Consider the following 12,917-nt stretch of genomic DNA (forward strand, 5'->3'; position numbering starts at 1 on the left):
GTGGTTTTCAATTGCAGTTGGTATGCATGCTCCGTCTTCAAGCCAACATATGAAATGTTTTGTTGTCTGCCCATTGCTAGATATTTTTCATATTGTCCTGTTTTACTTATCCCAAGTGTGTGCAAGCTTGCATTTGTGCTTGTGTGAGTGCGTGTGTATGCAAGTGTGTGCTTCAGTCTGTTAACATGTGAGATGTGATCGCTCCTGTTTTTGCTCGTTAGATTGTATGCTGAAAACCCATTTTAAATCTTCTGAGGGATATCCTATTTAAATCCTACAGGTTTTAGTTTAATGTTGCGATGCTGATTGTTCATTTGTGAACGGATTTTTGAAAATCCAGACTGTCTTGAGACTGATCTTCTTTCTTGCAATTACACATCCTTTTTTGCGATTTTCTGTGATGGCTTTTTCCCTCTGTGATTCATTCTGACTCATACTATCAATGTGTCTGTGTCTGTGAATACTTAATTATGATTGACTGATGTCCATGAATGTATATTATGACAACCACATGATAAAATTTTTACCTCAAAAATATGTTCCCTATTAACGTATCTCATATCATAACATGTAATAAATCACCAGTCCTGTTAAAACATGTTTCATTCTCACCATTTGCTAGCTTGCTACATTTAATAATGCTATGGGAAATAGGCAGTGGTGTGCCTTTCTCAATAATGTATCCATACCCACAAGGCTTAGCTAGTAAGCAGTATAGCGCATACGGTCCTATAGAGACGGAATCGGAATGCTGGCAGCCACAAAGGATGAATGCACTGTTTCTCTGTCTGTGTAAAGCTGCCTGTTTCTCTGTCTGTGTAAAGCTGCCTGTTTCTCTGTCTGTGTAAAGCCGCCTGTTTCTCTGTCTGTGTAAAGCTGCTTGTTTCTCTGTCTGTGTGACCAACGGGACCAGGCTTCATCCATAGCTCACAGCGCTGCATGCAAATCCGTCACTTTTTTAAAAGTAATTTGGTCTTATCTGGAATCAGAATCGAATGTCAGGAAGGACGCATTAGCATATAAAATGCACAAGCAGAGACAGTCTCTGCTACTCAGATGTCACGGCTAACTTCGGGAGTTTAATGGAAATTATTTGTTAAAAAATGAGAAAATTGAAGAACAGCAGTGATTTCATTTAAAATGATTGAGTGGAGTTTATTGTGAGTGTCTCAGTACCATGTATTCATAGTTTGGTTCCTATGTATTCCTGTGTTTATATGTTTAAATGCTGACAAAACACTGGTGTAATTCAGAATTCATAACCTAGATCAATGCACTCTTTCAGTGTAGTTGAAGTTGACTGCTTTTTTTTTTTAGACATGTCCTCTGTACCTTCAATAGCTTGCAGAGTTTACATATTTATTACAGATATTATCTGTAGTATGCGTGTTAACTAAACAGGTTTGCGTGATGTATACAGGATGTGACATTAACACCCACCACCAACTAAATATTTGCTGGTAGAGTTCGGTAAGGCATCTGACTCATTCGCTCCAAAAAAAAAAAAATTTGTAGTTTACAAAAGGCATCTGAAATTGTCAATTTGTAATGATATTACAACTTCCATGAGTACTGGGTACACACTGTGTGTTCATTTTATTGGCCATCTACTGGTTTCTCTCTAGCTGCATTGAGTTCTTTCTGTAGTTGCAGTGCATTTTGCAACGGTTGCTTTTGCTAGACACCACAATATATTTGTGTACTGTCTCTTGATCTCCCTTAAAAGAAGAGCTCTGGGAAGGGACTGCCTCCATCTGCACTCTGCTATGTAGCATGCCAAGATAAAAGAATGTGTTTGTGTGATCTCCCTAACCAGTTCCTAACACTGCAGACACATGCAAATATTCAAGTAACACTTCTTTTTATAATAATTTAGCTTTTTTTCTATATCAGCCATTACTTCCTCTTCCCCTGCCAATTATAGTTGTAGTTGTCCTCCAAATGGAATAATACACTATTTTTGTATCCTTGTGAAGTTACCCACAATGCACTGCATCCACCATAGAGCACTTGTCTGTGGCATCCACACATTCCCTTTCTTTTATAATGGAAGATGAAACTAATACCATTGGAATTCCTGGTAGTGCTACAGAATACATATAGTGTTTCTATATTCTAACAGAAAAGAAGCAAAAAGGTTTTCAGTTAGGAAAGTGTGCCTTTTTGTAGTTTCAGACCGGTGCTTTTGAACATTTCAGAGCAATGAAAGAAAGACGCAGCCATTCAGACTGAGCACGTTTGCAGTATAGTTTGACCACCAAGTTGAAGGTCTCGGCAGTTTTCTGTAGTCTGTTAGACATGTGACACCGAGCTCAGTTTGTCAGGCATTATATCTTTTCTGAAGTAATGGAGACTAATCACTGCGGCTGAGTCATGAGTCATTGATAGATGAGGGAAATCGTGACAGTCACTGATCATTATTTTATGATGACTCACCCCTGGGAGTCTAATAATACGTTTGGATACATATTCCTGCCTGGAAGTCGCAAAGTAAAATAATTAAAATAATAAACGAGATGACATGTTGTTTCCAAACTGCGATTGGACAGATCAGTAAGATGATTGAAAGCTGTTACACCTTCTGAGTCCAGTGTATGTAACACATCCCGACATGAACATGTTCATGGGTACAATCTGTGAGTAGATATTGTACCCGTGAACCCATGATTGTACCCGTGTCATTTCATTGACAGTTTGTTTCTTCCATGCTTGCTATTTCAAATCAGTTTGATGTTTTTTTTTCTCCTGATCCTGTTCAAAGAACATTTTCACAAACAGACTTGCTTGGGAACAGGCTAGCATTTCTTCTGTAAAGTCATAGTGCACATTTTTCAAGTTTCAGTGCCTGCTTTGGGTGGTGGCTGTCATTTAGGTGGTGGAGGTCGAAGGCATGGGTGTGGCAGGCACTGAGTCCATCAAGAAGTCAATCAGACCATTTTTTTCATGTCTCAGTGTACTCCGTGGATGACTCTTGTCAAAGAATTATTGTAAATGCTGGAACCCTTTTAGACACCAGTGCAATTTCTGCACACTATTGACAAATCACTGACAGGAAGGTTTGTGAAAGGTGTTCTGACCACAACCATGTAGCATGTAGAATCCATCCGTCTTCCTGTCCTCTCTCTGATTTGAAAGTCACCCCAAAGGGCGGTCGTTCTGCGTGTCTCGGCCCCTGAAAGAGGTGCTCTGCCGAACAGAAGGGCTGTGACACAAGTTCTGAGCACGTACGTGTAGCGTGTAACGTGTAGTGTGTGTTTCCCCGTCCACTGTAACAGAGATAGGCAGCCCTGGTCCCGCAGCACCAGAGATACTGCTGCTCCGTCAGAATCCCTGCCGATATAATTAGATGTATTATTCAGTTTAATAACTATAGGTGACCATGTGCTGGAGGTGCTCAGGGTTTCACCATTCAGACTTAGGCTTTTAATAATTGATCGAACTGTGCGATCAAGCTTGGGTGGAACAAAAAACCAGGAACGGCCCTGGCGCAGTGTGGACCGATGAACCAGGCCTCAACAATGGGAAAGGAACGTGTCTCGTAACGCACACGGGTTCATTGGCTCAGGGCTCAGGCCACCTCAAATCTGACTGACGAGTTAGCTGGGCTGTTCTTTTACAGTGGTTCTATATAGGCTCGGGGTCAATGCCCTGAGAATTTTCTTCTTTATGACAAACAACCCTGAAACCCAACTCATCCAATACTAGAGTTTTCACAGAGCACATATCACCCCACACAAAAAGTACAAAATGGGCTTTATTGACACCCCTTCGGGGTCACCGTATTTCACTCTCCCCAGCCCTGTGTCTCCCTGGAGATTTGCTTTCAACTGAACCGCCACTAAAGCATCAACAACCCGTTTTAAGCTAAGCTATCACTAAAAAACAATACTCCTCAACTGGAAATGCAGAGATGAAGGCAATATATCTGAGCGGTTAAAAAATTGGCAGTAGAAAAAAAAAAGTGAATTCCTGCCATATTTTAATATGCACGTACAACTACAGAAGCTTTTGCAGGCTCTAACTATATGACATAAATGTATCGCATAGCTAGTTAGTAACGTAGGCTATCATTTATGTGGTGCACGTTTTCCGCTGGCTTTCGCCCGTTTTCATACTATTAAGAAACAGCATAGCTTGATGGATGTCTTAGCGAAAGAAGCCGAGCGTTTGATCCGGCAATGTTACGGCTTGGTTCACGCCGTCTAAACCGAAAATGTAATAGCAAATGTTTCCGTGTCTTCAGCTGGCAAATACACGCGCGCGTGCTGTTAATGCTTTAACCTGCTTAATGTTGCTACGAGCGGCTGCAGGCTGTGATTAATTAGGAGGCATTGATCCTGTGCTGTCTACGATCGTCAGAGCCCAGATAGGTGCCAGTACACTGCGCCGTGTGTCAGCTGGGAGACTGGAATATTGAGCAGTTATTGTTACCACAGTAGCAGTGAGCAGTGAAAGGGCTTAATTAGCACACATTGAGAAGGCTGATTATGAGGGGAACGCAGGCATGAGGTTATTTCTCATGTGTTTTTCAATTTTTTTATTACTACATGAAAAGGTATGTGTAATTTCCCGTGAAATGATCAATCACTAATGTTCAGTTCTGGCAGTTTGCAAATTGCTACTTTTGAACCTTTCTGTGTGAAATTAACTGGAGCCCTATGAGATTCTCGGGCCTGCTGAATGGAAAAGGCAGTTTACACTGGAGCCAAAGGCATAAAGTCATGGGAATAGCAAACAAGTCAGAAACCCTATCCAGCTGAAGCTGTGTCCTCTTCACTTCGGAATGGACGCAGGTGTGGCTGTGTGGGGTACACATGTTCATCCGCGGGCCAGCGATAACCTGGGTGTGCATTGCAATGTGCATGCTTACAACCTCAGAGGCCATTCAGCATTTTTCAAAGAAAGATTTTAAATGGCAATAATGCTTGTTTTGCTGTGACATTGAGGGCTTCTGTATCATGCTATCACTTACTAAATAATACGTTGTTCGTTAATGTTGTTCCTGTTTTACTTTTGTTATTCCTCCTTTTATTGCTTAATTACCTTTTTTCAGCTCAGCTTAGCAAGATGTCTAACACCAGTATTCACACAGACACACCCACGCACGCACACACACACGCATTGCGTCTGCAGTGTAAGGATGAAGCTTTCAAGGAATGTTTTTCCCCTCCTTTGTCAAAAGCTGAAATGACTTAAGCAATGTTTGATCATCACCTCTGTATTGCTTATTCTGGCAGCACTTTGAAAAGCTCACATGTTTGTGGTGTTATTGGGGAGGGTGTCACAGATGAATATTTTAAGGTTTAGTCGCAACTTAAGCATCGCTTTTGTAGCACCACTAGCTCTGGGTAGCAAAACACAGAAAAATTCAAAGGCTTTTATCGAGGCACATTAGCGTCACCATTGGAAACCAGGCCCTTTTATTCTCGGCATGGATGCTTAACCTCGATATTTTTATTTTTATTCTTTTGTGGCCGTAACAAGAGGTGCTGGATAATTAGGGGCTTCGTTTGCTTTTAGCGGTGTTCAGTCATGCTCTTATCTCGCACCGGCCCTCTGATCTGTGGGAACTGACACCAATGTCGGCGCTTTTCACTCCAAATTGATTGAAATGAATGCCCTCAATCGGGAATTTTCATGGTTTTGCGGAGCCTGGAAAACCCTGAGACGCACAGACACGCGCCAAAGCTTCTGTGTGACCTGACCTAAAATGGTGTGCGGCCTCTCCGAATGCCCTTTTTGGGGCGAGTTGGGAAAGGAGGTTGCTTTGGCACCTGATTACCCTGGCTGGGATATTTCAGCCAGACATCCTCATTTTCTGCATTATGGTGACTCCTCCCAGAGAACGGAACTGTTCTACACATAACAGCAGGCCTTTCAGAATCAATACTGAACCTCACTGGTCTTTGAAATCGGTGCTGCCTTCCCCTCCAAACAGGGCCATCCTGGCATGATGTCCTGTGGTATGAATTGCAATGACGCTGAATTGATTGAGACGAATGGGAAATGGCTGCCCTTAACTTTCTCATTCCTCCAAGCAAAGGGTTTCCAGCATATTTTAAACAGTGCAAAAGTTTTCTTTCTTTTTTTTTGTTGGACAAAGGCTGGGCAGAATAATAGCCTTGCCTGCAGTCTAATGATAATGGGGAAATGTAACGGGAGAGGGAGGCTGCTCTCCTCTGGGGTCAGCTGGGCTGATTCATTAGCGAGCCGGTAGCGGGACGGAGCAGGACGGCGTCGCGGACTCGGACTCGGGCGGCGTCTCCCGCACGGGCTTCCCCGCGGCGGCTCCTCGTCCAGCCAATCAGAGAGGCGGAACGTCTCGGGGAAGAGACTCGCGGCCGAAACCCTTCCGTTCTTTGATTAATCTGGCGCTCCCTTCATCACATTACTCATATTAGACCCGGTTAAGGAGACGTGTCCATGGAGACCATGGCCCGATCCATTTCGGCTCTGTGTGGGAAGTCTGGAGATGAAGACGCAATTAACAACTTAGCTCCTCGCATATTTGTCTCCCTGCTAAATGGGCATTGCTCTACTTCCAGCTTAATCTGCCTTTCTGCTCTTATTCCTGTTTTGTGTTTTGTTCTTTTTTTCCTCCAAGTTTGCTTTTTTACCATTCCACAGAGGTGAAATCTTGGAATATTTTTTCTCTGTTTAAAAAAAATAGACTGACTGAGTGACTGTTGTTGTTGTTTGCTAATCTTAATATGCAAAGATTTTGTTTATTTATTTTATTTTTTTTGTCCATTTTTCAGCTTTGTTTTTCTTTTATTTTAGTATTATTTACCCTCTTTTTAACACCTGATGATTCTTGTGAGACTTGGATGTCATAGGACTTCCTTTTTACTGTTCATGTGTACCCTGGCTACCATTGGCTGCTGAGATGACCCCTGGCCTTAGTTACTTTGGATACTCAAACTTCCTGATTCACTGCTAACACTTACAAAGCACTTTGAAGATAAGGTGAAATCACCTAGCTGCCACAAAAAAATGATGAAGTCTTGTTTAATGCTTTGGCCTAGAGCACTGACATGTTGGCTTCAGGCTGTGTAATTCCTTAATTGTCAGTCCTCCTGCATTCCAGTATTATGAAGTGCCCTTCCTTATGGATAGTGTACCTTATGCTTTCTCAGAAGCTAGTTTCCCCATGATGAATTGGTATGTAATGCATATTAACGTCAGTCCCTCTTCATGTTAAGTGGCCATAAAAAAAGAAACCCAGCATATTACAGCCTTACGTCTTTACAGAGCCTGGTGATTTCATCTTCAGTGTTTTATGGATATTCTTTGTGCAGCCTTAATAAAGTGTTAGCTATGTATTTAACCAAAAATAAACTAATAATTTCAATAGGAGGATTGAAATTAACCATTTTTATTGCACAAAAATATTTTAGGGAAACAAAAAAAAACCTCCCAGTTTTTAGCTGATTGGCAGATTTGGGCCAAACGTCTTGTTGCAGGTGTTTCTGATGCACTAAAATGACTGTGCCTGGATCTGGTGTGATGTGGAGTTTCCCGTTGTGTTAAAAGAGCTCTCAGGGCTGGGACGAAGTACAACTGGAGCACTTGGCCAGGGAAAAGGAAAGAGGAAAGGGATTGAGACTAATCTTGTCAACCCTAAGCCTCTTTCTCTTCTGAATAACATTATGCTTCATGTTCATTGTCCCTGGCATTTGATTGGAAGCATTATGATCCTCAATCTGTTGAGGAATATATTTTATGGCTCGCTCCCATCCTGGAAATTTGGCGTCAGATATCTGTTCTAATGGCCTTTTGTGTGTGTTCCCACATACAGATTGCCTGAGTGCTGCGTGTGTGTGTGTGTGTGTGTGTGTGTGTGTGTGTGTGTGTGTGTGTATGCGTGTGTGTGTGTGTGTCTGTGCCTGTCTGTGTGTGTGTGTATGCGTGTGTGCGTGTGCGTGTGCATGTGTTGCTGTTATTTAATACGATTTTTCTTTTGTAGATTATTGGTTTTTTTTTTTTACGTTCACTTCAGTAACACTTGGGTTTGTTGTTCACTGTTTTTCCTGGAATTGTGCCCTTTTTTTGCTGGCCAATCTTTTTTGTGTTTGGTTCATTTTTTCAATGTATTGGACATATATTGGGTATATTAGCCAGGGTGAAGCCCAAAGCCATCCAAGCATTTAATTAATTCATTTATTTATTTATTTTATTTATACGTTTTAAACTAATTAAAATGAATTTAAATTTGTCCGTGCTAATTTCCTGCTTAACTACACAAACACGAGACCCAAATCCTTAACTGGGCGTCATCCAAAAGCTGAAGCGCAAAAGAGCGCGCGGTTGGTCATAAAGCGGGGAAGGCGAGCGCTCGTCACAGCAGCACTTAAAGTTGGGCGTGTTCCAGAAGCTTCCTGGAGGAGGAGCCACCGGGGGGCTTTCTGTCACTCACACGAATAATCAGACGTTACAGCGCTGTGATGTGTCGATGACATTTACCGTGCGGTGTTTTATATGCAGTGGAAGCCCTGAGACGCGCAGCGCTGATCGCTAAACCGAAATGGGGTTTAAAAGCAGAAGCAGCAGGCGCAGTAATATCCTGGCAGTGTTGGCACAGGGGCACGTTTTGGCACTATTGCAAAGCAATCCAACATTAAATCAACATTTTATTATACGAGATAAGAGGATAACGCACAAGCTATTCATCTTCCTCGGGAATACAGTGATTGTATAAAAGGGCCTGCGGTTGCTTAGTGCTTCCTTGTAAATTATTGGCTAGTGTGCCCTTTGCTTTAAAGTGGCACAACATTGTTTGTCCTTAGAAGTTTAATGTGGTTTTTTTTTTTAGATCAAAAACAGGAAGTATTTTTTATTTTATCCTTTATTTACTCGGGTGAGTCTCATAGAAATGTATTTTTTCCAGGGAGCCCCAGCCAGTATAAACTGTGCAGACTATAAGAATAAACAATAAACCGACTCCACTCTGTAGTAAGTCGTAAAGTGGTTCAGCACAGTGCTGTGCACATTCACATTCATCCTGTTTATTCCTGATTCTGCCCTCCTGAATGTTGCGCGTGGCTGAAACTCGCCCCCCGACGGGCCGGCTCGGTGGGTTGGTTCCCACCGGAGAGCCGGCGGCGTGCGGGTCGGCCGTGTAGCCGTTGTGTACTTGCTTGTTTGTTTTGTTTTCGGGTGTTGCGTCTCATCGATCCGACCCCCCGAGGTCCGGAGGATTTAGTCTCCATCGATTTTGCATCAGGCGCGCGTTTTATCCTCAGACACCCGCGCCTCTCACGCAGAGCGCGCGCCCCTTCTGTTTTCACCGCAGATTGGCTCTGAAAGGAAGACAGTTTATTCCGTCTCTGAAAGCGCCCTCCCCAGTGCTGCTTCCTGTTCCAGCTGAACGAGGTCCTGTTTCTATTTAAGCTACCGTGTGTGGAGCTGCAGAGCCATCTCCAGTCTCTGAAAAGGTAGAACAAACAAAATCCCCATGGCACTGGCGTAGACCAAGATCCATTTAGGATTTCCATGTTTATCTTCTTGCGCTTAATGTAATATGTCATTTAGGCATTCGCTCAAAGCGGCTTTTGTTAATCGGAATCCTCGACTTAAAAACGGGTAATGCACGGCACGTTCAATTTTCATAAACCACAGTAAATTGGCATCCTGTTGGAGCAATGAGAAATTGATTTGCCCGTGGTAATTGCATTGAGTAAAACTTAGTCCATTCTGTCGTGGCCTTTGCTAGAAACACACTGCCATAGATCGCGCCAAGGAGTTCTAGCGATGGAAAGTTGGGTTCAACAATGTGGAGAGACTTTCAACGCAATATAATAGCAGAACAACATACAGTATAATTTAGTTCACAATTCTATCTCAGCAGTGGATAGAACTGTTGGAGGCAGCTCGGATTTCTAAAGAGTCTTTGAAAATAAAGCCCTGAAGTGATTTGTGAGAAAAGGCCAGCCAGACGAAGTTGACACTGTCATGGAGTCCATAATTGATTCTCTCAGGTCCTGATCATGAACCTGTTCAATACTGGAAAGGAATTTTCATTCGATCCACACAAACACGGCATTATTGTAGACCAAGGCCGACAACGAGAATGTTCTCTCCACAGAATAGAAAAAAAATGAAATGTTCATATAAAGAAAAAACAAATTGATAGAAGGGAAAAGTAGATGAATCCTGAGAGATTGGCGGGGCCTTACGGGAAGGTCTGGGGCGGAGGCGGCGCGGCCGGAGGAGGGTAGATGGGAGCGACGGCGGTGCCAGGCTGTCTCTGGGTAATGTATTCAGGAGACTGCGGAGAGGCAATCAGCCGCCCCTTACGCGTTCAGACCTGCCAATCACCCCCGGGCCCTTAAATGCTCTGGGCTGAAACAGAGGGACAGGGGGAGGAGATCACGCAGGAAAAGCTTTTTGCCGATGTTGATCTTCCGCGCGTTTCTTTTTTCGCCTCCGTCGTTCTCCTTTTTAATGGGTTCTGACCCCCCCCCCACCCCCAGAGGGCTGTGAGGCCTGGCTGGTGCGCACAGACCCAAACGAAGGCGAAGGTGATCTGTATCGCCGCTGTCCCCGCGCCCAGGACAGACGCACCGTGCCACACGCGTGACAAACTGAAGCCTCGCTCAGCCCACGACAGACTCTGTGTCTCCCCGCCCAACGTCACCCCGTGTGACCACAGGCGAGCCAGCGATGATGCCGTCGGCCTCTCCGCGGTGATGAGTCTGTTTACAGGGTCCTGGACAGGGGCGGTGGGTCTTTTAAAACCTTCAAACAGATCTGAGAAGAAAAAGATTGTTTCATATTTTAACTCTTAAACAAGAAGTGTTAAGAGTTAAAATATGAAACGATCTTTTTTTTCTCAGACCTGTGGTACTGCTGACAGGTATGCGTGCGTACGTGCGTGCGTGCGTGTGCGGTTGTGTGTGTTGGGGCTGGTAGGGCGATGTTTGGAGAAGACTTTAAATTGCTGTCAGGAGACCCCAGTGCTGTGAATCAATACGCAGTTAGTTTGTCGCACAGAGTAATCCTCCAGACATTCTCCCAGCGGTGAGACAGACGCACTGCTGGCCTCGGTCTGAACACTGTTATCACCAGCCTGGCAGCTTCACTCGTGCATTCCAAAAAAGCTCCATCCACGGGCCCTTTTCCTCCTGTAATCACAGGGCATTTCTGGGTTTTGTTACACATTGTGTTTCGCCCTGAATATGGAAATTAATTCTCAAGATTGTCCAGCAATCTTTCAAACATACAATGATGTTAAATTACTATAACACAAGAGAAAAAGATTCCGAATTGGCTGTCATAAAATGTTCTATTTGATGGTCAAAGATATTTATAAGAGTCAGAGCTGTTCAATGTGCACAAAATAGGAAATGTGAGGAGTGGGAGATGGTTCAGTCCAAGATGTTGCTAAACCCAAACAAAGCTCTCATTGCCAGTTATTTCATTTTGATTCCTTTTGTATGACATTAATTGAATTAGTCATTTAATTACCTTGAGATTTGCGCACTCCCAAATGACAGCTCTGCCCAAGCAAAGATGAGATGAATGTGCACTTTGATGATGTGATGTTGTAAAGGTGCGATGGGGTGCTGGTCGCAGTGTTCTCCGCGCTCTCCCGTGGCCCCAGCAGGGGGCGTCGTGCTTAACGTCTTCTTTTCGGCTTCGTCCGCAGGGACCCCGGACGAGGCGGGCGATCAGCGGAGGTCTCGCGCGCAGACGGAAAACTTTGAGGCGGGCGGCGCGTCTGTGGCGGGAAGCTCGGCGCACAGCGGCCTGTTGACCCTGAGCGCCGTGTGCGCGTTGGCGGCGCTGCGCTGGTAACGTCGGCGGTTCTCCCGGCGCGCCGCGTTCTGGAATGCCCTTCTACACCAGGGAACGCACGCAAGGTGCCAGAAGCACCGCTGCCGAGGCACGGAAGCCCTGGCGCTACGCCTCTCCAAGTGCCTGTTCTGTCAAGGACCACGGGTGGGAATATTAGCAAACTCCTCAGCATGGAAGCAGATGAGGCCTCACTCTCTCTCACTCTCTCTATCTCTCTCTATCTCTCTCATTCACTCTCTCTCTCTCTCTGTCTGTCTCTCACTCACTCTCTTTCTCTATCTCTTTCTCTCTCTCTCTCTCTCTCTCTCTCTCTCTCTCACTCACTCACTCTCTCTCACTCTCTCTTACTCTCTCTGTCTGTCTCTCACTCACTCTCTTTCTCTATCTCTTTCTCTCTCTCACTCACTCACTCTCTCTCTCTCTCTCTCTCTCTCTCACTCACTCACTCACTCACTCACTCACTCACTCCCTCTCTCTCACTCACTCACTCACTTTCTCTCTCTTCCTCTCTCCCCCCCTCTCTTTCTCTCTCTCTCTCTCTCCCTCTCTCCATCACTTCCACTCTGTCATGGTTTTTCAGTTATATTTGAAATGCTTTATTGGCAAGTAATACAGACCAGTAAATACCGCCAAAGCATAAAAATGTGTTTATCTCATAAACAACATCGGGAGTTGTTTCTCTTTCTCTTCGTTTAGGCATGAATTTCCCCTCAAACACATTTTCTTCTCTGCTGTTGACAATACAAGTGTTAAAACAATCTAATCTCACTGCCATGGAATGCTCCTTTGCCTGAAAAACTTAAACTTTTCAAATATATATATTGTTAATTTAATTCTCTTACGGTATCTTACTCTGTGTAAGATAAAATCTTAGAGAAAAGAAGTGAAATAAATAAACATAATATGTTGTCTGCCAGCATTACTGCTTACAAGAAAGCCATTTAAGTCAGAGCATTTCTTTTTCATCTCTTAGAATCCCATAGACATCACTGTCTTGGACTTGTACTGCAATGTCGATTTTGAAATGTGTTATTTTTGTTAATTTTATTTGCATTATGAAAATTATTTTCAGAGATGCTAATTATGAACTGTAAATCGTACTGCAGTATGCGTTTATTTCC

At 43.8% G+C, this 12,917-nt stretch overlaps 1 protein-coding gene across 1 annotated transcript in view; it reads left to right on the forward strand.

Annotated features, from left to right (window-relative positions):
- gpc5a (glypican 5a) overlaps positions 1 to 12,054 on the forward strand; it is a 154,165-nt gene extending 142,111 nt beyond the window's left edge. Inside the window, exon 8 of the mRNA XM_035392835.1 lies at positions 11,648 to 12,054. Within this exon, the coding sequence (XP_035248726.1) occupies positions 11,648 to 11,796 (149 nt within the window). The 3' untranslated portion in view covers positions 11,797 to 12,054. The remainder of the gene's footprint in view (positions 1 to 11,647) is intronic.
- The last annotated feature ends 863 nt before the right edge of the window (positions 12,055 to 12,917 follow it).

Source organism: Anguilla anguilla, chromosome 15 (genome assembly GCF_013347855.1).
Source record: "Anguilla anguilla isolate fAngAng1 chromosome 15, fAngAng1.pri, whole genome shotgun sequence".
Taxonomy (NCBI): Eukaryota; Metazoa; Chordata; class Actinopteri; order Anguilliformes; family Anguillidae; genus Anguilla; species Anguilla anguilla.